The 23685-nt window shown below is 47.2% G+C and overlaps 1 protein-coding gene and 1 non-coding gene across 2 annotated transcripts in view; one reads left to right on the top strand and one right to left on the bottom strand.

The window, feature by feature from the left end:
* Paxip1 (PAX interacting protein 1) overlaps window positions 1-23685 on the top strand; it is a 48108-nt gene that overhangs the window by 9788 nt on the left and 14635 nt on the right. Inside the window, exons 4-11 of the mRNA XM_087907532.1 lie at window positions 215-278; window positions 7855-7968; window positions 10473-11093; window positions 17196-17907; window positions 18259-18353; window positions 21411-21506; window positions 22464-22601; window positions 23105-23226. Of these exons, the coding sequence (XP_087763658.1) occupies window positions 215-278; window positions 7855-7968; window positions 10473-11093; window positions 17196-17907; window positions 18259-18353; window positions 21411-21506; window positions 22464-22601; window positions 23105-23226 (1962 nt within the window). The remainder of the gene's footprint in view (window positions 1-214; window positions 279-7854; window positions 7969-10472; window positions 11094-17195; window positions 17908-18258; window positions 18354-21410; window positions 21507-22463; window positions 22602-23104; window positions 23227-23685) is intronic.
* Window positions 15822-15928, bottom strand: LOC125404507 (U6 spliceosomal RNA). Its single transcript, XR_007233303.3, has one exon. It is a non-coding gene; the product is annotated as a U6 spliceosomal RNA (small nuclear RNA).

The raw sequence follows: 23685 nt of genomic DNA, 5'->3' as shown, positions 1-23685 counted from the left end.
TGTGGCGTCCTCTGCTGACAATGGCTCGCTTCCTCTCATGCTTCACTCTCATCTGCTCCGCAGTCTCTGATCATCTTCAGCCTGTCTCACTTTCAGATGCTCCGAGTGGGAGGGAGGTGGCAGCGTCTGCCCTAGAGGGCAGGCAGGGCTTGTGTTAGTGAAGTTCCAGCTGTGCTCATCTTACTTCATTGCAATCTTAATAACTGTCCGACAGAGTCAATGGTTTCTCTCCAGAGTCCTGTCAGATTTTTTTTGGACTCACTGCCTGCCTTTCTCAGGTAAGCATGGTTATTGTCTATGATGGTTCTGAGCGCCCATGCGCTTGGACCTGTGACCTGTTTGTTAACCAGTTCCCTAGTACCCTTGCGCTAAACTGACGATATTTGATAATCAACTTCTAGCACACTTACCATTGTCTAACCATACAATATACAACATACGTAATTTAGAGAAATACAGATATTTAAACCTTGAATATGAAAAATAATTGAAATTAGATGACAAAAATTTGCTTAGCTTTGTAGTCTTAAGGATTTTCATACAGATAAATAAGAAAACGATAGCAGAAACCTTAGCAGATGACTCTGAAGAGTGGATTCAGCTTCTATTAGCCCATCAAGCCATTTGCTGTAGTTTTTAGTCGGGTGAACATTTTAATATTGAGATAAGAGTTTTGCTTATTATATTTGTGGTGATGCATTTAGTGCCAGAATACAGGGGATATACTGCTCACTGTAGGCAAAGTCAGTGCAACTGTCTGAAAAGCTTTGACATTGAGAACTGCAGTTGAGAGGCCTGGAGTGAAGATGGCATGCGCATGTAATCTATGGGAGGGCAAAGTCAGAAACAGGTGACTGTGGGGAGGTGCGTAAGAACCCTATCGCATAGCCTTACAGAACAGTTTAGAAAATTTAGGTCTATAGAAGTGTGTAAAGTTGGGACATGGTGCTAAGTGGAAAAACTGAATATAAGAGACGCCCAGTGTTATGGCAAATAGGGAAAACAGGAAGTGAAGGAATTGACTGGTGGTGGTGGTTAATTCTGGGTCCTGAGAGAGGTGGGTATTGTTTTAAAGTACATCCCTGGTAGTTGGGTCCTGTTCTGACCGCAGCTGACAGAGGCCTACGCTCTAACTTAGCACTCACAAAATCAGGGCTGTACTCTACATCAACTGCCAAGGAGGAGGTGCAGTTCACAGCGGTTCCACTGTCCGTCCTTGGGTGCCTGTGACGACCTGAGGTCTGAGGGGCTGGCCTGTTCTCCCTTTCTTCAGGCGTCTGAGAAAGGAGCAGAGCAGGGTGCTTGTGAGCTGGGGAGGACTTGGCCTTTGACTCCTCTTCCCTCAGCCTTGCCCAGGTTGGGAACCAGGGAGTGTTGGGTTTTTACCATTGTTAGGTTGTTGGCTAGACTTAACCTTTAACACATGATGTTGCCAGTCTGGTGACCCCTCCTTTGTCCAGGCAATGAGTAAGTAAGTTTATCTGGAGTTACTTGTTTTTTCCTGTCTTATAAAAATTCTAGAACTTCTATGGATTATAAAGGCTCCTCTTTTGTTCTGCTGCATTGGTTTGATGCAGTTATTAAAGTCACACCTTTATTTCTTTGAACAGGAATTCGTTGAAATTTGTATTTTATTTATTTATTTTTTTACTTTTTTCTCTTTAAATTTTCCTTTTTTTATTTTTTTTTAGTGCTTTCCCCATTTGTATATTTGTATATTTACACGAGAATAGTCTTAAATTTTGGTTAATGTACAAACTTGTAAATGCTGGGGGTTCTGGGTATATGCAGCCCCTACTGTTTTCTCTACAACCTCTGCTTTCCAGATTTATAGTTAACATCAGAGAAATGGGAAGTGAGGCCTTGTCACCATGTCTCCATCTCTGCATAGCGCCGTGTGCTTCACCTGCAGTGTGTGTCTCACCTCCTTACCCTGGCATCCATTGGGCTTCTGGGTTCCCATAGGCTTTGCCTGTGCCAGAAGGGGTTCAGATTGTGAGGAGTGGGGCCAGGCTGAATTGGGGGCAGGGAGGTCAGAGATGTGAGCCAAAAGTAAGATGATTATAGGTCCTCTTTTGTTTTTTGTTTTTTTAAGACAAGTTTTCTCTGTGTAGCCTTGGCTGTCCTAGAACTCCCTCTGTAGACCAGGCTGGCCTCGAACTCAGAGATTGATGGTCCTCTGCCTCCCGAGTGCTGGAATTCAAGGCGTGCACCACCACTGCCTGGCTGATGAAAGGCTTTTAAGTGAACTTGTTAGATATTATTAAATATTAGCCTGAGTTTAGTGTGAGGAACACGCTTGTAGTCTTAGACCAGTAGCTACCGGATACTGATGTAACACATCAGATGGGTTATAGCACTCCTACCATGCTTGTATGGGAGGTGAAGAAGACAGGGCCAGGCGTGACTGTGCTGTGGAAAGGAGGGTGTTGGCGGCACAGAGGGAAGGGGGGCACACTGACAGAGTGTGCCCTGAGTGGGCTTGAGTGGAGTGGGTTGAAGGAAGATAGGACTGGGTCCAGAAGGCCTTTAAGCCATGTGGGTGTGCCTGGTGCCTGGGGAAGGCAGGGCTGGGTGGGCAGGGCACTCTGTGATAGGATAGCTCCTTGAGTTTGGGCTTGGGCAAGAAGACTGTTTGAGCTACATATTTAATTTCAGATTATAAACCTTTATATTAGAAACTGGAAAATGAGATTAAAGATCAGCACTGGGGAATTTTGTCCGGGAGCTGTGATGGGGGTCAGGGTGGACATTAGAATTTTATACCTGAGGAGAGCAGAGATGGTGATGGAGACTGGGATCCGAGTTCACAGATGGAGCATGGACCCTAGCAGTGGCAGGAAACTCAGGTCCCAGGACTTGTCAGTGCTGTGGTGTGTGGTCAATGCCTCTGCCAAGGTTACGAACCAGAGCAGTCATATCTTCAGGTCAAGGACTTGGGCATGCTGATGGGAAATCAGGAAGTGCTTGGTGTGTTAAGGGATGAGGGTCCACTAGTGTGCAGTGGGATTTGGGGCATCAATGAGCGGTCCACTCGGAGGACCCATGACACGATGGGAGTTCTTCAGTATAAGGGAGACACTTGGGGAAGGCATACAGTTACAGGGATTGGACAGGCAAGGTACTGGTTAGGGGCAGACAAAGTTGGATTGTATGCTACTGTTTTAGTTTGTATTACTGGGAACAGCTGTTCTCTGGGCAAAGGATCAGCATGAGTTTGTAATGATGGTTGTGTGCGGTTGGTTGTGTCTGCTCCTTTGGTCTAGTTCTGTGGTTCAGAATCAAGAGGAGAGAAAAGATGGAAAGTGAAACCAGGCTCTGAAGCTTAGGAGCTACACAGGCCTCTAAGTGGTCTGGGATCTGGGCTGTGGACACCTAGGGTGGTCAGCCTGGGGAATGGGAGGATACCCATGAAAAAGTAAGGAGGTGAGGGGCTGTGGCCAGAGCATTCCTGTCCAGACACTAAGAGGTAAATGGTGTCAATTGTGGGGCTCAAGAGGCAGAGAGTTTTTCCTGGGGACTAATCTGCATTTTCCAGGTCATGACAGGGTCATGCATCCTTCAGCAAGTTCATTGAGTAGAAAAAGCGAAATTCAGAAGCATTAGATCTTTATGGATCTCTTAATGCACACATAGATCTGCCACAGTATGTACTGGGAGGTAAAAGCACTTTTCTTTTTTTAGACAGGGTTTTTCCATGTAGTCCTGGAATTCACTGTGTAAATCAGGCTGGCCTTAAACTCTCAGATTCCAACACCACTCCTGACACCAGCACTTCTTTAAGAAAGAGAAGGCTGTCTAGCTTATTTGAAGAAACCCTGCAACCGTCGGCATAAGTGTACAGTGGTAGCACTAATGTTTTATGATTGCTAATGTTAATTGCTTTAAGCTATGTTAACAAATATGTACAATGGGAAGCTCAGGGGCTTGGGGTACACATTAATTATAGTGTAACTCGTCCCTCGGGAAACGAACAGGCTGCATATGGCCAGACACAGGAGAAACACAGTGTTCTGTAACATACAGTGCAGGTAGGCACAACACAATAGCTGTCCTCATGATTAGGCTCTCTTCTGCATGGGGACGCCACAAGGCTTGGCGCCCCTTCACCAATAACTGTATGAGCCCATGCACGTACACTCGGGCGTGGCCACCTGAGCCAAGGCCTGCTTGGTTTCATAGGTCTCTGTCTTTTCTTGTTGAGGTGTTAGGGAAGAGTTAACATTTCTTTCTGTACTTTTCCAGGGATAGGGGGAAGAAAGCTTCTGCCCACAGAAATTTCTTCTTGGTGTTGGTATTATTGCAGGCAGATAGCTCTGTAGTGTGCTGGGTAGGTCTTGGAGAGGAAGTCAGGAGCCTGAAGGCCACTGCGGCTCAGATTGTGTAGGCTGCAAATGGATATCCTTACAGTTCCTTGTCAGTCACATTTCTTGACTGTACTGGGCCCTGTGAGAGGTAGCAGATCAGCTCAGGGCTCACACCATATGGGGACCTTAGTCTTTAGTAAGGAGTGTTAGCTGGCTGAGAAGGGGACCATGGAAGCTGGGTTCATGGGCTTTCCTTCTTGTGTGTGGAGGCTAGAAGGGAGGACTGACACTCTGTCTTGCTCTCTCTTACTGTTTGAGACAGAGTCCAAACATATAGTCCCAATTAACCTCAAGTTTCCTGTGTAGCTAAGTGTGATAGTTTGAATGAGAATGACCTTCATAGGCTCATATATTTGCATATTTGGTCCTCAGTGGTGGAACTGTTTGGGAAGGATTAAGAGGTGTGTCCTTTTTTGGAGATGTGTTACTGGGGATGGGCTATGAGGTTGCAGAAGCCCACACCAGGTCCAGTCTCTTTGCCTCATGTTGTGGATCAGATGTTCAGCTGCTGCTCCAGTGTCATGTCTGCCTGCTGCCATGCTTGCCACCATGATAGTCATGGATTCACCCTCTGAAAGTGTGAGCAAGTTCCCAGTTCAGTGCGCCTCTGTCATGGTGTCTCTGTAGCGGTAGAAAAGTAAGACACTAAGAATGGCCTTGAATTTCTGTCTCCATTTCCCAGATGAGGGGGTTGCAGGCATGCACCACCCTGCCCAGCTGAGAGTAGTGCCGGTTGGTAGTAGGGGATCAAGTCTTTTTGGGAGTCAGGGAATTCTACATTGGGAGGACAAAGGGATGAGAAAGCAGGTTGTTGGAGTGTGGTAAGTGCTCGTGCTTCTGCCGGCTTGTCGGGTTCGGAGGACTGATAGCAGGAGGAGGACTTGGCACATAGCTGGTTTAGTGTGTTGACACTGGCATTTAGGTGTGATTGGCCAGGAGCCAGGCAGGCTAAGCTGCCTTGGTCTCATGCTGTAGAACTGGCATTCAACCTGACACTGGGAGAGGCAATAGAGCATTGGAACCAACATGCCTTTAGAAGGATGGATGGCTTTTTAAAAAGTACTTTTCCCCATTTAAAAGGATTGCTTTGGAAAATATGGAGATTGCAGAAAAGTATAAGAGTGAAAATAGGGGCTGGAGAGATGGCTCAGTGGTTAAGAGCATTGCCTGCTCTTCTAAAGGTCCTGAGTTCAATTCCCGGCAACCACATGGTGGCTCACAACCATCTGTAATGAGGTGCCTTCTTCTGGCTTGCAGAATATTGTATACATAATAAATAAATAAAAAAAAAGAGTGAAAATAAAAGTACCCCCACATCCTTTGAGCAGGAGGTGACGGTCGCTGGTGTGCAGTTGTGGAGCTCAGACTCACTGCTGCAGAGGTCTGCGCTGCTGTGGGTGTAGTGCTTTAGTTCCCGTGTACTCTGAGTTGACGGACTGCTTGTCAGAGATAGTGATCCAGTTCTCCTGGGTGCTCCCCTGTCTGCTATTCTTCTTACAGTAGCATAATGCACCCTGCCTAGTGAGGTGGTGTGCCTGAGCCAGGACGCACAGTGAAGGTCAGTTACTGTGGCCAGTAAAGAAGCCGGTCCTTTCTGACATGGCCTCTCAAGTGGTAAAGTTGCATCTTGATTAGTTCTTACACTCATTTTAAATAAAAATTGCATAGTGAGTCATTGGATCAGTCTTTTGTCGGATAATTAAACCTCATTCTGCCGGTGCTTCAGGAAACCACCGTAGAATAGCCTGGTCAGGTACTGATTTGAAAATGACTTTAGAAAGTTTGTGTGTAGTCAGAGTAGTGTGGAATACAGAAATAAACTCTAGGAGTGACTGTACAAGATTGGATCCGTAGGGCTACATGCTGGCATTAAGGAGTCAGCTGTTGCAGGTAGTGGTGACGCACACCTTTAATCCCAGCGCTTGGGAGGCAGAGGCAATCGGATCTCTGAGTTCAAGACTAGCCTGGTCTACAAGAGCTAGTTCCAGGACAGCTATAGCTGTTACACAGAGAAACCCTGTCTTGAAACAAACAAAAAGCTGTTTATCTATACTATAAGGCTTCTTTAACGCCCATAGTCTTCAGCTTATGATATGGTTTATCCAGAAAAGATTCCTGTGTCTGTGTGTTTACCTTAAGGTGAATGCTGCGTTACATTTCTTACGTGTTTCTTTTGACTGTCAGGTTAAATTTTATCCTTTCAAAGTTAGCTTGCCCTTTCCCAGAGGTCTGGCAGTATGTGTGGTGTTGGACCTGGGCTGACACACTGGGGTGTCAGGTGCCAGTGTCACAGTTCCCAATTGTCCCTGGGGTTGGTGGCAAGCCCTGTGTGCCACAGTCATAGTCAGGTTAGTTTGAGAAGCATGTGACAGTTTCTGGAAGATAGAGGGCAGGCAATAGCGGCAGCAGTGCGGGTTCTGGAGTCTGTTAGATCTCTGAAGCAGAAGGACCAGGGCTGCTAGGCCTGCTTTGGGCTTTTCCCACAGAATGTTTGTTTTCTCTGGCTTTCCACTCACTGTATTTTTATCTTGTAACTTATCCTTGTCATAATTAGTATTTGTTACTTACTATTTTTTGAAGAAGTTCTTTAATTATGATTCAAAAGTTTTAGGATTAATTTTTTTGGGGGGTTCAAGTGTCCAAGGACAGTTTTGTGAAGTTGGTTCTCTTGCTTTTATGTGGGTTCCTGGGATTGACTGGCGTCATCAGGCTTGCATGACAAGTGCTTTATCCATTAAGCCATCCCACTGGCCTCTGTAAATACAATTTTGATATTTGAACATTTTTAAAAATGGTGGCAAATGAAATCTTTCTGCCCTTTTTAGTTTTTTTTTTGTTGTTTTTTTTGTTTGTTTATGTTTGGGGGAGTATCATTTTTGTTAAAGACTAAAATCTTCTATTCAGCTTTTGGGATGTGGATGGAATTTTTAAAAGATTTATTTATTTTTATTTTATATGTACGGTTGTTTTGCCTGCATGTGTGTTTGTCTGCACCACATGTGTGCAGTGCCTAGGGAGACTAGGAAAGGATGTTGGATTGATTCCCTGAAATTGAAGTTGTAGATGGTTTGAGCCTCCATGTGGGTGCTGGGAATTGAACCCTGGTCCACTGGAAGAGTAGTCAATATTCTTAATTAATGAAACGTCTCTCCAGCTATGGATGGGAAGTTTTAAAATTTACTTTGTGGTACTTGGGATCTAACCCAAGGCCTTGTATATGCAAGATAAGCTCTACCACCCAGCTACTTCCCCAGCCCAGGATGCCACTAAGTTTTGCTCAGTTGGAGACATGGCAAAAGGCTTCTTATTTGAAGCTGCTGAGAGTAACAGAATGGCTGAGTGCTGCTCTGACTTTTCTTACCAGCATCCTTTGGGCAGCTGAGGGAGAACACCAGTGAGCGCATTGTGTGGACACTGCCGTGTAATAAAGTGGAAATGGAAACATGGTTGAATGTGTGATGGAGTTGTGTTTCTCATTCTTTGCCAGGTGTCGTCTGAGGACAGAAGTGCCCTGTGGGCCTTGGTTACGTTCCACGGGGGCAACTGCCAGCTGAACCTCAACAAGAAGTGCACACATTTGATTGTTCCAGAGCCAAAGGGGGTAAGCACTTCGAATGCACCATCCTATGAGAATCAAAAGTGTTTTCAGAGAAGCTCTTTGCAATGACTAGATTCTGTTTGCAAAACTGCTTGTATTAGTATCTGCCATAAAGGATGTGTTATAAGGGGCCAGAGAGATGGCTCAGTGGTTAAGAGCATTGCCTGCTCTTCCAAAGGTCCTGAGTTCAATTCCCAGCAACCACATGGTGGCTCACAACCATCTGTAATGGGTCTGGTGCCCTCTTCTGGCCTGCAGGCATACACACAGACAGAATATTGTATACATAATAAATAAATAAATATTTTTTAAAAAGATGTGTTCTAAGTTATGAGTTTAAGAGGAAATACATGAATAGGGTGGGTTTGTCAAATATTAAGTCTTCGAATTTCAGCCTGTAATATTTATTTACTTACGCATTGATTATCTGGAGACTGGAGAGATGGCTCAGTTGTTAATAAGCACACTTGCAGTTCTTCCAGAGGACCTGGGTTTGGTCGTTGGGTCCCAACAACACGTTGGACAATCTGCAGGAGATTCATGGTGTTGATGCTGATGCAGCGTAGTCTGCCCTGAGCTGTGATGCTTGCCTCACATGCTTGAGGTCCTTAGTTCCGTCCTCTGCAGTGGGGAGGAAAATAATGAAAAACAAAGGTACTAGCATTCTAGTGTGCATATCAGCAGAGAACACTCACGGGTGGGTGGGGAATGAAGAATTTGGCATCTGCTCCTGGGCAGTGCAGTGCTGTTTTCCCTTCTGATGTGCACATACACATTTAGAGAGGAGCAGTTGGAACCAACTCCCTTGGTTAACTGTGGCCTTTTGACTTTGTGATCCGAGCTCTTCTCATTTTCCTTTGCTTAGCTGTTATTTTCTTTGTTTGTTTGAGACAGGGTCTCACTATGTAGCCTTGGCAGGTCTAGAACTATTATTGTGAAAAACTTTTCTTTCTATGAAAGGTAACTGGCCCATCAAGGACCCATATTGCATAAATCTCCACCTCCTTAAACTTAAATGTAATGGAATTCAAACTGCCGCCCCCCTCCCCCCCAACCACTGTGTAGCTCTGGCTGTCCTGGAACTCACTATGTAGATCAGGCTGACCTCAAACTCTCAAATTTAGAGATCTGCCTGCATCTACCTCCCAAGTGCTGGGATTAAATGCTTGCCTTGCTACACCTGACTAGGAAGTCAAATCTTTTAATCCTCCTATAAAACTTGTTTATACAAGATCCCTGCTGCATTTTCAGCATTTGATGCCCTGAAGGGGTCCATCCTGTCCCCTTTCTTTCATTTCTTTTGAGCTACTTTCCAAAGTAGTCAGTTGGTAGTAGACTTTGAGGTTAAACCTCAACCAGTAAGGACTAACCTGTGGCACTGCCCTGCCCTAGCCTGGTGCAGTCCTTGCTCTAACACTGCAGCTGGGGCTGTGTGGTCTGTTGAAGGAGGTAGGCATTAGTTTTGGTGCTGTGTGTTGGCCAGAGAGGAGCAAATGGGTGTAATTTGACTGAACAGTACTTGCACACTTGTTTTGTTTTTAAAGCCACTTATATTTTGTTATTTTTAATTCTTCAGGAGGCTTCACGGGAGGTAGGCTCTTACCTCTTCCTTCATTCTCCTTCCGTTTCTCACTGACGGTGCTCTGCCTGTCTGCCCTCCTCACCAGGCGGTCACTACACTGTGTTCCCGTCACAGCCTACCTGGGAGGCCTTCCCCAGTCCTGCGCCTGTCAGCTCTTCACTAACATGCCCAAGCAGCGCAAGGGAGAAGCTGCATCCTGGCAGGGAGGTCACAGTGACAGGAGCTGTAGGGTGCTAGTCACACATCCACCGTCAGAAGAAGAGAGCAGCTTGCCATCCCCTCACACTGTCTAGGATTCTCTGTTCCGACATCATCCTGCCCGCAAATCCTAGGTCCTCCCATGTCAGTTAATATAATTAAGATAATCTCTCACAGGTGCGCAGAGGCCTGCCTTCTAATTGCCAAGTCGGCAGTTAGTACTAACAAACATCACACCTTGTCACCTAGTTCTGGTTTTAAGTTTTATTCTTACTGTATGTTTAACTTGTGTGTTGTGGGGATACAGAGACACCCCTGTGACCATTCTTACTGTATTGACTTGAAGGTGCGTGCCCAAAATTCCCTTAGTGAATGTCATCCTGTTTTGGACAGCCATTTTTATAAAAAGCATTAATGTGTATAAACAGATTTTAAGTCTTTACTTTATCATTTTCCATAAGATTTCTAGTTCTCTGTATGTACTTAAAATGTTACCTATATAGAGTTCATTTAAACCAAGTCTTGTAAGCTTCCTGCTGCAGTCACAGCCCCTTCCTTCCCATGGTGCCTCCGACAGCTCTAGCTCATGGGTTTTGCCTCTGGGTAGCATGGCAGGGACATCAGCAGCTCTGAGTCCCTAGCCCACTTAAAACTCCCTCCTCAAATACATGACTCTAGGATGAGCGGAAACAGCGACATTTAGTGTGTGTTTATGCTTCACGTCTAGGAGAAATACGAGCGTGCTGTCAAGAGAGGAAGTATTAAGATTGTCACCCCTGACTGGGTCCTAGACTGCGTGTCTGAGAAGAGCAGGAAGGATGAAGCCTTTTACCACCCGCGTCTGATCATCTATGAGGAGGAGGAAGAGGAGGAAGAGGAGGGAGACAACGAGGAGCAGGACTCGCAGAACGAGGGCAGCACTGAGAAGTCAAGTGCAGCCAGCTCTCCAGAAGCCTCTCCTGCTGACCAACCGTTCTCGCCCAAGCCCAGAGCCGAGGTGTCCAAAGGGGAGTTGATGTTTGATGACTCTTCTGATTCATCCCCTGAAAAGCAGGAGCGGAGCTTGAACTGGGCCCCTGCTGAAGCCCCGCCACTAAGCACGGCCCAGCGCAGACTGCCTCAGGGAAAAGGGCCGGGACTTATTAACCTGTGTGCCAATGTCCCACCAGTCCCCGGGGACATCCTGCCTCCTGATATGCGGGGTAACTTGATGGCTGCTGGACAAAACCTCCAGAGTTCTGAGCGATCAGAAATGCTTGGGACCTGGAGCCCGGCTGTCCGGACGTTGCGGAACATCACAAACAACGCCGACATCCAGCAGATCAGCCGGCCATCCAATGTTGCGCACGTAAGTTTCAGGAAGCTGAAGGCTGCATTCAGGAGTGGGATTCGTGACCTTCATATCAGGTTACTTATGAGTCCCATTTTTGTGGGAACATCTTTCCAGTCACGTTAAGTAAGCATGAAGCAGATGGTGACATTTGGGCCAGCGGGGAACCAAATACCTGCTAGTGGTTCCATGAGGCCTTCTGGCCTGGCAGTGTAACTATTTGTGTCCACGCGGGACAAACTCAGTGGGTTTCCTAAAGACTCGTATCTTTGTATGTTGTCCCTGTTGGTGCATGTTATTGTGTATCTCAGTGTAAAGTCTGTCACCAGATTGATGGCTGGGAGAATCTGATGAACGAGGTGATGTCGGTCAGGCTTGGATTAAAGGTTGCAGAGAGAACCCGGGACAGGGATCTGGTGAAAGCCCAAAGTGGGCAAGGATTTGTTGTCATCTGAGCGTGCTAAGAAGTGAGCTGGGTGGTGTGCTCTCACCACAAGACAGGGAGCTTTGTCTTGGTGGCCGTAAAGTGTGCACTTCCTGCACTGGAGCCTTCGCAGGATTTGAGCAGGGGTGTTCGATGTCTGACAGGTGTATGGCGCCTCCTAAGGGAGTGTAGGGGAAGGAAACAGGACCCTCCTCCAGGAGGCTAAACAAAGGTGCTAGGAGGGTCCTGGGGAGTGAGCAGAGATGTGCTGAAAGAGCTGCAGGTGTGACGGCTAGAGGCCCTTTCTGGTGGTGTGGGGATGGTGGTGCAGGGAGACAGCAGGGAGCCGCTGACCAGTGGGGAGGTGGATGGGATCAGCAGCACACAACTCTGAGGAGACTGCATGAGGTTGGAGGAGGTGAGAGCAGAGTTCCGGGTCATGCTGGGAGCAGACGGGCATGGGCAGCCAGAAGCCCTCCTGTTCAAGAGCTGCTGTGGTGGCCTCTCTGGTCTGGCAGATTTGTCCTTCCTTGTTTTTGTTTTCTCTTTAACAGCTTTCAGCTGTGGCAATAACCTGAGGCAGGACCCAGGGCCATCTGAGGTAGATGTGGGAACTATGACTAGCCTGGGTATGAAGTAGTATTAAGAATCAGTTTGCTGGATTTGATTACGGCGAGGACCTTAAGAAAACCTCTGTTGGTTTTAGAGATGTTTAGAAAACTATGCCTGTAACTTGAGCAGTGAATACTGGAGGTTGGGATTCTCCAGACAGTGGAGGGAGGGAGTCCAGATTCAGGGGACTCCAGGCATTCTTCAGGTGTTGGGGAGAGAGAAGCCAGCTGCTGAGAGGAGATAGATCGAAGAGGGTTATTTGGGTCTTGGGAAAATGGAGAGCTACGAAGTGATTGATTCAGAAACCAGAAGGCGGTATTGCTGGGCATGGCTAGCACTGGTTTAGGTTGGCAACCACACCTTTAATGTGACGGGAAATAAGAGGGAGGTCAGGCTGGACAGAGGGAAGATGAGAGGACAGCTAGAGCCCTATGGAGTGAATGGTCCCTGTGGTGGACAGGAAAGCAGCTGTGGACAGAGCCTGGGCCATGACCTTTGGAGGTGTCAAAATGACAGGCACATTTTGCCTTTGTTAAAATAAATATTAAACTGCATTTGCCTAGATTTGTTCAAGATTCTCCATACAGGCTAGAGTTCAGGCTTTTTTTGGGTGGTAAAAGCTGTCCAGGTTGGGGCTGGAGAGCTGGCTAAGTGGTTAAGAGCATTGGCTGTTCTTCCAAAGGACCTGCATTTGATTCCCAGTACTAACATGGTGTCTCACAGCCATCTAACGTCACTACCAGGGGATCTACTACCATTTTCTGACTCAGCAGCCAATGCATGTTACATTACATGCATTGTAATTACACAGGCATACATGCAGGCAAAACAATCTTTCATGTAAAAGGAAAATAAATGAATCTTTAATAAACAAAAAGCTCTGACCTAGTGTTCCAGAAGCTGCAGCCTTCTCTAGGAATGAAGTCCCGCTGGTGGCCCAAGGTCCCACTACTCTCTGCTTGACTGTCTCTGTCCCTTCCCAGATGTCAGGTGGCTGTTCACGAGGTACATACCTTTCTGACTGACCACAGCTCTTCACTGTGTCTAGGGAGGCTTGGAGGTGAGGGCTCCTCAGAACTGACTGACAGACCAGGCACATCTGCTTGTGGGTAGTGTGAGGTAGGGGCTACTGGACTGCACAGAAGGGGCGGTTCCAGCCCGAGTATGGAGGGTATACCACACCAGTGTCAAGGAGGCAGGAGCCATGTGGCCCCACAGCCACAAAGTAGGCTAGGGCTTAGGAGAAGAACTGTGAAGACAGCAAGGAGGGTGTTGGGAAGCCAGTGGGCTTGGTAAGGATTGGAAGGAAAAGTGTTATGGTCAGTAGGCTGGAGGCAAAGAGGATGGACATTTATTCTCAGGTCCTGGTGACACTACCAGGAGGGGCGATTAGAAGGTCAGTGGGTTCTGGTGAGGGAAAGATACCACAGAACTGGTATGAGAGCCAGCTGGAGGTGTGGGGCTTCTGACTGCTCAAAAGTCTGCATCCCTTCCTCCCTCCCTTGGGAAGTACTGGATGGCAGCCATGCATTGAAGGCTTTCCTCCACCCCTTCAGACTAGTGACTGACTAGGGCTGGTCAGTAACTATTCTCCTGCTGCCATTTATTTATTCATTCAGTCATTCATTTTATTTATTATGTAATACTCTATCTGCGTGTATGCCTGAAGGCCAGAAGAGGGCACCAGACCTCATTACAGGTGGTTGTGAGCCACCATGTGGTTGCTGGGAATTGAACTCAGGACCTTTGGAAGAGCAGGCAATGCTCTTAACTGCTGAGCCTTCTCTCCACGCCTGCTGTCTGTCTTCACACACATACAGCTTTAGGCGTGGGCCTTCCTAAGTCTGTTTGGATTTAGACATAGACTGATGTCTAAACTGAGCTGAGGGCTGGTTACTGCTCTGACACTGTCCTCCAGTGACACTGGCTCAGCTAGTGACAGCAAAGGTAGGTTCAGGCCGCTGTAGTGCTTCCTCTGTGTACAGAAAGTGAGTTCCAGAGTGTTAGACAGGGAGACTTAGCACCATAATGCTTTTTATACTCCGACAGGCACTTGGATAATGCGATTTGAAGGAAAGGAAATTAAAAGTTGCTGTCATTTGAAATTGCTGCTTACAGGTGGCATGCTTACATGGTCAAGTCCTTGGGACTCTTCCTTGGGTTCTTCAGGTTGCTAGGTTCTCAGCTCGAGGCACACAAGATGGGAGGTTGCTGTGAGAGCTCTGGTGGTTGTCCCCACCACTGACGGAGAGATATCCCCATGCTAATGGCTGTCCTTGGGCCTGGCCAGGCTCTCCTGATATTTCATTGTTTCTCCTTGGACAGACTGGGTCAGCCATGGCAGGGGAACATTGCAGCCTTTGCCTCTAGGCCCAGTGCAGAAACTGCACGTGTCCTGTGCTTCTCCTGCCCTCCTTTTTATTGTTGTTGTTGGGCTTTTTGTTTGTTTGGTGGTTTTGTTTGTTTGTTTTGGTTTTTTGTTTTTTTTTTTTTAAAAAGATTTATTTATTATGTATACAACTTTCCTTCCATGTGTGCCTGCAGGCCAGAAGAGGGCACCAGATCTCATTATAGATGGCTGCTAGCCATCATGTGGTTGCTGGGAATTGAACTCAGGACCTCTGGAAGAGCAACCAGTGCTCTTAATCACTGAGTCGTCTCTCTAGCCCGTTTTTTGTTTTTGAGACAAGTTTTCTCTGTGTAACTCTGGCTGCCTTGTAGAGCAGTTCATCCTTGAACTCAGAGATCTGCCTGCCTCTGCCTCCCAAGTGCTGGGGTTAAAGACATGCACCACCACCGCTGGGCTTCTTTTCTTCTTAACCTATGACCTCCCACATAGACGTCAGAGCCCGCCGCGGTCTGCTGATCTGTCTCAGAACCAGGAGTGGGTCCAGGGGGACTGCTTGATTGCAGATTTCCCCCATGCCTGTCCTGGCAGCTGCTCTTATGTTGTGAGGCACCTCTTCTGGGGTCATTTTGGATGGGGTCGATAGTACAGAGGACAAAAGTGTGACAGATGGCTGCTTTGGCCTATTCATGTGGCAGACAGTCTCTGTATTTGTCCCATCTGTTGCTTAGTCTTGTTTGAGGAAGGATAGTCAATGATTTCTCAGGAAGTAAATGATTTCTCAGGAAGGCAGAACATTGACTTTAAGAAAAAAATCTTTAAGACATATTTATTAAATAACTGTACATTCTAAGCACTGTTCTTAGTGCTAGCATATATCTGTGTACTAAACAAAATAAAAGAAAAGTTGCTTTCATGAACTCAATTTTTATTTTTTAGAAATTTTAATAAAATTACATCGCTTTCCTTTTCCTCCCTCCAAACCCTCTCATATATCCTTCCTTGCTCTTTCAAATCCATGACATTTTTCTATTGATTGTAGTTACCTATCTCTCTCTGTGTGTATGTCTATAGTTACCTCTCTCTCTCTCTCTCTCTGTGTATGTGCACACTCCTAAGTATATAAGTATAACTTGTTTATCTGTATGTGTGTGCGTGTGTGTGCACACTCCTAAGTATATAAGTATAACTTGTTTATCTGTATGCTACTTATGTGTATTATGTTTTCAGGATCGACCATTTTGTATGAGATAACCAATCGGTGTGCTCCTCTCTGGGGAAGACTTATTTCTTCTGCTTTCAGCTTTCCTTTTGCCTGTAGTTCTTTCTATAGGGTTGAGGCCTCATGAGCTTTCCCCATCCACAAGCTATGGAGCTCTTCATGATTATGCATGTCATTCTTGTGTAGGGGCCATGCCAATCATCTCTGAATCATTCCAGTTTTAATATATATGCTGCAAAAGTGAGCACCGTTTGATTAAAAAAAATCTTAGTATGTGTGTATTCATAAATGTGGGGGGACATGCTTGTACGACAGTGTTCATGTGGAGGTCAGAGAAGGCTGACCATGTTTGAGACAAGGTCTTTTATTCACTGCTTTGTAGCTAGGCTATGTGAACCATGAACTTCCTTATATGCACAATTTCTGCCTTCCTTCTCCCTGTAGAAACATTTAAGATCGCAGGTGCATGTACTTCTATGTCTGGCTCTTAGGTGAGTTCTAGAGATCTGACCTCAGGATGGCAGGTTGGCATGGCTTATTCCCCAGCATCTCCCTCCTTTTAATAATAATGTTGTTATTATTTGAGAATACTGAATTGTGTAGCTCAGGCTAGCCTTGAATTCCCTATGTAGCCAGGTCTGACCTTCAACTCCAGCTGCTCTTGCCTCCACATCCCAAGTGCTGGAATTATAGGTCTGTACCATCAAATCCAGCTAACATTTGCCTTTAAGCACGCTTTTTGCTAGAGTCCGTCTGTCCCTCTTCTATGTCACATGTACTGCCCAGGACAGGGTACAGCGAGGCAGGAACTGCAGCTGTGCTGGGCATAGCTGCAGTCTGAGTTGCTGTGGTGGTAAGCTTGGACCCCCTGCCTTATCTGAGTAGTGGTGACTCCTAGAAGCAGGAGGAAATAGAACATGGTTGCACCTGTAGTGAGGTTGGAGCTGAGCCTGCCGTTTTCCAGAGCACTGTCAGTCAGTCAGAAGCAGACTGTGGTATGGAGGGGGGGGAGTTGTACTGGGGAGCGTCACATTCCCGGTAGACAAGCCTGCTCAGGCCCAAGCAGAAGCAAGTACTGCCATTTGTTTACGTGGCTGTCCTGTCCTTTTCTTTAAGATGCAGCAGCCTTGTGTGTGAATCAGTGCCTCCAATGTGTGTATGGGGTGGGAGGTTGATTTGGGCATCAGAGACAACTTTGGGGAATTGGCTTTCTCTTTGTACAGTGGGTTCCAAGGCTTAAACTATGGTTGCCAGACTTGGGTAGCAAGCATTTCACCTGCCAACCATTTCCAAGCTACAGTGTTTGTTAGTCCATTTTCTGTTTTGTAATTCAGCGTCCTGCTCTCTGGATGTTGAATACAAAGTACATATGAGAGCAGTGTGGTATTGCTGGCTGGTCCCTGTTATGTGGCGGTTCAGCGTATCAGCTGTGTGGATACACTCTTACTTGCCTGGGAGCAGGCAGTGCCACTCAACAATTATTGGTAGTGACTTGGCCCTCCTTTTGTTTTCTAGATCTTACAGACTCTTTCAGCACCCACAAAAAACCTAGAGCAGCAGGTGGCGCATGGCCAACAGGGACACCCCACTGCCAGTGCTGTGCTATTTGGCCAGTCTAAAGGCGCTCCCGAGACACACGTGTTGCAGCAGCACCATCCTCCCCAGCAACCACCGCAGCAACACCCAGTCCTGCATCTCCAGCCCCAGATCATGCAGCTCCAGCAGCAGCAGCAGCAGCAGCAGCAGCCACAGCCTTACCCCCAGCCGCCATCACATCAGTTCCCTCAGCAAGTCCATCAGCATCAGTTTCCACAGCAACCATTCCACCCTCAGCAGCAGCTGCATCGCCCTCCACAGCAGTTGCAGCCATTTCAACAGCAGCATGCCCTGCAGCAGCAGCAGCAGCAGCTCCATCAGCTACAGCAACAGCAGCTTCAGCAGCACCAGTTAGCACAGCTTCAGCAGCAGCAGCAACAACAACAACAACAGCACAACCTTCTCCAGCAACAGCAGCTCCAACGCCTGCACCATCAGCAGCAGCAACAGCAGCAGCAGATGCAAAATCAAGCAGCACACTTGAACCAAACATCCCAGGCACTACAGCACCAGGTTCCACCCCAGCAGCCCCTGCAGCTGTCCCTACAGCCCCCACCTCAGCAACAGCAGCAGCAGCAGCAGCAGCAGCAGCAGCAGCAGCAGCTTTTTGGACATGACCCAGCAGTGGAGAGTTAGTACTGGTTCCTATTTCCCCATAAGTTGCAAGCTTGCATAAGTGCTCCCAGAGTGTGGCGCCTATCAAATAATTGTTGTGCATGGAGTGTTTCATCCCTGTCAAGCAGGCGTTCCAGTGAGATAATCAGGCTTCTTTGTACTTTGCACACCTTGCAGTGAGGGGCAGTGTTCACAGAGTATCCAGGTTGCTTCAGGAGAATTGCTGAATTATGTCTTGTTTTTAATGATATGGTTTACTAGATACATTAGTATATTTGTAGGAACTTTCCAAATGTAGTTTGATTGTGGATTCAAACTAAACTCAACAAAATACACTTTTAATTTCTGTTCACGTCTGTCACTCTAGTTCCAGAAGAAGGCTTCTTGCTCGGATGCGTGTTTGCAATTGCGGACTATCCAGAGCAGATGTCGGATAAGCAGCTGCTGGCCACCTGGAAAAGGGTGAGCTGGGGAAGCTGGGGGCTGTGTGCTTGCGGGGTGCAGGCTGACTGCCTGGCCGGCTGTGTGTGTACTCTAGTACGATGAATGCCCTATCAGTACTGCCCTCTGAGAGGTGCCCATCACTTTCTGGTCTTCTGTCACTTAGAGGCTAGGTGGAGTGATGGGCTTCATGGTTCTTGAAATTTCTTCAGGGGTAATGGTTACTTGTAACTGTCTTCTGGTATGATTGTGGAATGGTGGTCCATATATTTATTTACTTTTTATTTTTATGGAGCCTTTAAGAAAAGGGAAAGTTTAAAAAGTCTTTCTTATAATCATGCTTCAAATGAAGATAAAGTACCTCCCTCCCCATTAGATGAAAACTGAGTTTAGAATAGAAACATACCTCAAGTGTTCTTCACTATAAACATTACTCTGCTAGGTACTAATACTGCAAGACTGGGCAGTGTTGAATTGGCAGAGACTAGGCAAGCCAACAGTACAGAGGCAGGCATTGTGGTGGTGTGGGCATAAGCCCAAGGTTGGACAGGACTTCTTAAAGCTGGTAGAGGTGATCATGGGGATGTGTCTGTCCATGGGAGGAGTTAGAGCAGGAACAGGGGGAGATGATCCAGACAGAGCAGCCTAATGAAGGTGTACCTGTGACACTGATGGGGACTGCCATCAAGTCTTTCTCTGGGCAGCTCTTGAGTCAGGGAGGGCAAAGACAAGGGTTGTCTGTCTTCCAGTGATACTTTATTAGGTCCTGTGATAGTACATTTGGGTTTTCCTTACCAGCTGCATAGGAAAGGGGTGGGTGGAGTAGTGATTGTGTGTTGTGTGGTAAGGAGACTTTAGACTCACCAGGAGGATGAGTGCTGGGCCAGCCAGGAGAGGCTGTGAGGATAGGGTTGGGGAGCCAGAGGGTGTCTGGGGCTGCAGCAGCAGCACAGTGCAGAGAGTTGGGAGCTGTGCCTGGAGTGTTGAGAAGCTGAATGAAAGAGCATGAAACAATAAAGTGTGGCGTTTCATATGCTTGTTTGAGGCAGGGTCTCTCCAGAAGCTGTCCTTGAACTCTTAAGGAAGACTTGAACAGCCACTTGGGATTGCAGGCATGTGTCACCTCCTCCAGTTTCTGAGGTGCTGGGGACTTAGCCCAGGGCCTTTGTGTGTTAGACAAGCTTTGCCAGCCGAGCCAGCTCAGAAGCTTCTCACCTTCTGTTTGAAGGATTGGACTGAGGGCAGCAGCACAAGTGTCTTGCTTTGTTTTTGGTATTTTTCTGATTTTTACCTTTTCTTTTTTTCTTCTGAGCTGAAGATTAAACTTGCCTTGCTCTTGAGAAGCCAGTGCTTCAGCACTGGGCTAAACCCCCAGTCCTGCAGTACTACATGATGGGAGTTGGGACAGAGAAGGGAAGAGATCTGTCGAGGACAACAGCTTATGGGAAGACTAAACAGGGAGAGCAGTGTTGGAGCAGAGACAGTTCGGGGCACTTGAAAAACTAGAGGGTCATGGCAGCCAGGAAATTGGATTTGACTCTGAGTGACAACAGGGTTCCTTGGGTTCGCATGAAGGGAACTTTAAGTAGATGTGAAAACAGAACCGAAGAGTTGGCAGGTGGGGCAAGGAAGGTGAGGAGATCGCTTGCTCTTGCTGAAGAACCCAGTGAAGGTTCCAGTTCCCTCCTGGATAAGACTTCTGAAATGGCTTGATTGGCTGTGACTCAGTTGCTTGCAGGTGACTTGAGGGAGTGCTTGCCAAGACTTGGGCTAGCCAAGGCCTCACCTGTGGGACATTCCAGCTGTTGGAATCGCCATAGTGCAGCAGTTGGCTCTTTTCCTTTCTTCCTTGAATGACTCAAGACCAAGAGTAGAATGTGGAGGAGTCTCTGGCAGTGTTGGGAGGAAGCTCTGAGGCTTACTGAGGACATGATTTGAGGATACACGTTATGCACATTTCTGTGGAGATTTTGGGAGTAAGATTGCTTACTTTCAGGAGGGTGGGGTGAGGTAGTGGTTAGCACAGGAAACAAAATGTATGCGAGGAGGGAATATTTGTCTTAGGGTACCATGGGAACACCTGGATGCCCTAACCTTCGTTAGATCAGAAGACTGTGAAGGAGCAGAGCGTGTGGGTTAGAATACATTAGTAATTAGCAGAGGACACAGCTCAGGTGGTGAAAAGCAGGTGAAGGCGGGGACTGTGGCTGTCTCACATCCCCTTGAAGCAGGACTTGTGAGCAGTTAAGATAAAAACAAGCACTGCATTTCAGAACGGCACATGGAACCAGCACGGGATTGAGGCCGGGTCTGGGTCAGTGTTAATTCCATTTCAGCTGCTGTGCAGTAATGTCCTGTTCTCTGTGGCGGCAGCCTTTTAGCTGATACCCAGGAAAAACCAACATCAGGATAGAATAGTTCCTTCTCCAAAACTGGGATCAGTTTTCATGTGTGTTTCATGTACAGTTTGTGTGCGTGTGTGTACAGTGCCCATTGAGGCTTGAGGCATCGGATCCCCTGAAGCTCGAGGTGCAGGCAGATGCATGGGTGCTGGGACTTGGCTTGAGCCCTCTGGAAGAGCAGTACTCATTCATCTCTGCTGAGGCATCTCCAGCTCCTCGAATGTAGTTTTGACACACTACATTCTGATGTGGCTTTCTGTCACAGTGTGAAGTTCTGTAAGGGCAGTGGATCTGCTCTAGGAGCGTTTGATAGTTGGAAGAGACACCAGTGGTGCCCAGAGAGAAGTCAGGGTGAGAGAACTGGACACCGGGCAGCTTCACCACACACTCCACCCATCTAAATGTCAGCAGTGCCGAGGTGAAGAGGCTCAGTTTTAAGAACTTTGCGTTCTACTTTGTGTGAAGTAACTGAGTAGCACAGTGTGACTCTAGAGTGCTGGGGGAAGGGTCTGTGAATGGTGTGTGAATGTTGCTGTTAGGTACAGCTTGTCCTGTAGTGAGTGGGCCATGCCAGAGCACCCTGGCTTCTCTTTACTGTTGTCTGAGTTGAATCACAATTCTGTAGTATCCTTAATAATCGGAACTGATGGCATGTTTGTCTGCGTCTTTTGTGTAGATAATTCAAGCGCATGGTGGCACTGTGGATCCCACGTTCACAAGCCGATGCACACACCTCCTCTGCGAGAGCCAAGTCAGCAGTATGTATGCACAGGTAAGAACAACTGGCCACCATGACTGGAAGACAGTGGCATTGTTATGTGTAGCTCGAGAAGCAAGTGCTGTGGAACAATGTCCAGTGGCCCACACTGGCATTGACCTCAATGTATAGCAGAAGACAACCTTTAACTTGTGATCCCTTTGTCTTTACTCCTTGAGTGGTAGAGACATACAACATTGTACCCAGATTTTGTGGTGGTAGGGCTCAAACTGAGGACCTCATGCATGATAGACAAGTGAGCTACTGCATTCTCACCTCACAAAAGTAAGAAAACCACTTTGCGTTGGGCTAGATACTGTTGTGGACAGCTTTGGGCAGTAGAGGGAACAGGAAGTTCCAGGTAGAGGCAGAGAAAGGGCAGGCTCTCCTAGTCACCGTCCAGATGACCCTCAAGATGGGACTTCGCACCATTTGGGGTTTTGTGGGCAAGAGCTTCTGAGGGTAAGATCCTGAGAGATCAAATAGTAAACCCTGGGCTGTAAGCTCCTCCCAGCATCACCTTCTTATCCCTAGGTTTTCATTTCTTCTCTTTGTAAAAATGTTTCTGATTGGCAGATGGATGCTGCTGCGTATGTGACAGTGACTTTAGAAACACCTTTTAGGTATTGTGAGCTTCCTCTTCTGTGGTTAAGTTTAGGAGTGTGTTTTCTGTACATGCTCTTTATGCAGGGGATAGAGAGTTTCTCTTTGCGGAGTGGGGGGATTGTGTTGTGTCATTTTTGACTACAGTTTTTCTTTAAGGTTTAGTTTTAATCATGTGTATATGTGTTTCTTTGTGAGTGCATGAAATGTATGTAGGTTCCCTGGGAGGCCAGGGCCCTCCTGTCTTCTGGAGGTGGACTCTCATTCACTGGACCTGGGAAGGTGGTGCTGTACTCTGCAAGCCAACTGTTTTCTCCCTAGTTGTGTAGTAAAAAGCAGAGACAACACGACTGTTGTTTTGTTTGCCAGGCACTGCGGGAGAGGAAGCGGTGTGTCACTGCGCACTGGCTCAACACAGTCCTGAAGAAGAAGAAACTGGTGCCACCCCATCGAGCCCTGCATTTCCCTGTGGCGTTCCCACCTGGGGGCAAGCCTTGTTCACAGCATGTGAGGCCCGTCCCCTTTCCTGCTTGGCTTTCCAAAGTTCTGTCCCAGACTCTTGTTTTGCTTTTCACCCTCTTTTCTACATGCCGTGACCACTGTAGCAGTGACCCAAGACACACGTCATTGTACCTCATCAGTATTTCAAATCCTAGGATGTGTCAGCTACTGTTGGGCAGAACTTGGTCAGCACTTGTGGGTACTTGCAGCCAAAGGATCCAGTCTGGATGAATGAGGAAAATAAAGACCTGCTCTGTGTGTGTGCTCAGCACAGTAACCTAAAGTTATCTGAGCAGCCTTGCGCAGATGCTAGCAGTACTACCCTGTGAGTGTAGCTCTTCTCTCTTCTTGCTACAAGGATGCTGTGTGCTTCGTGTTCCGTCAGTGAGTTATTCTCATATGCTCTCAGAAATGGTAGTGCCAGATACATCCCCTAATGCCATAGGAGCATGAGAATGTAGAACCAGAGCCACTTTGTGTTCATATCACATTTGCTCTTTTCTCACCAGATTATCTCTGTGACTGGATTTGTTGACAATGACAGAGATGACCTGAAGTTAATGGCATACCTGGCAGGTGCCAAGTACACAGGGTACCTGTGTCGTAGCAACACTGTCCTCATCTGTAAAGAGTAAGTTGGGCTTTGAAGCCGTGCCGATCCTGTTTGCCCAAAAGAAAGGAATGTGGAGATATTGGGTGGTTTGCATGTCTGGGGGAGGTGTGGCTTCTTGTAAACCAGGCTGGTCTTAAACTTATGATAAACTTATGGCAATCCTCCTGCCCCAAACTCCCAAGTGCTGGAATCTTAGGCCTGCATTACTATGCCTGGCGGCAGTGGTTTCTTAATACATTGTTCTTTGTGTGGATTTCATGTGTGGTGGTCCATGAAAGAATTGACAAAAAGGTCTTTGAGTGCTTCCACTCACTGTTAGCCGACTTTCACTCAGGAGTGCCTTTTATTCTTTCAGGGGCTCTCTAAGTAGCCCTGGCTGTCTGGGCACTCACTGTGTATATCAGGCTGGTCTTGAACTCACAGAGATCCACCTGCCTCTGCATCCCTATAACTGGGATTAAAGGTGTGTGTACCACC

This window comes from Myodes glareolus, chromosome 6, assembly GCF_982192425.1.
Source record: "Myodes glareolus chromosome 6, mMyoGla1.1, whole genome shotgun sequence".
Lineage (NCBI taxonomy): Eukaryota > Metazoa > Chordata > Mammalia > Rodentia > Cricetidae > Myodes > Myodes glareolus.
Note: the sequence above shows the minus strand (reverse complement) of the source record. Positions and strands in the feature narration are given on the sequence as shown.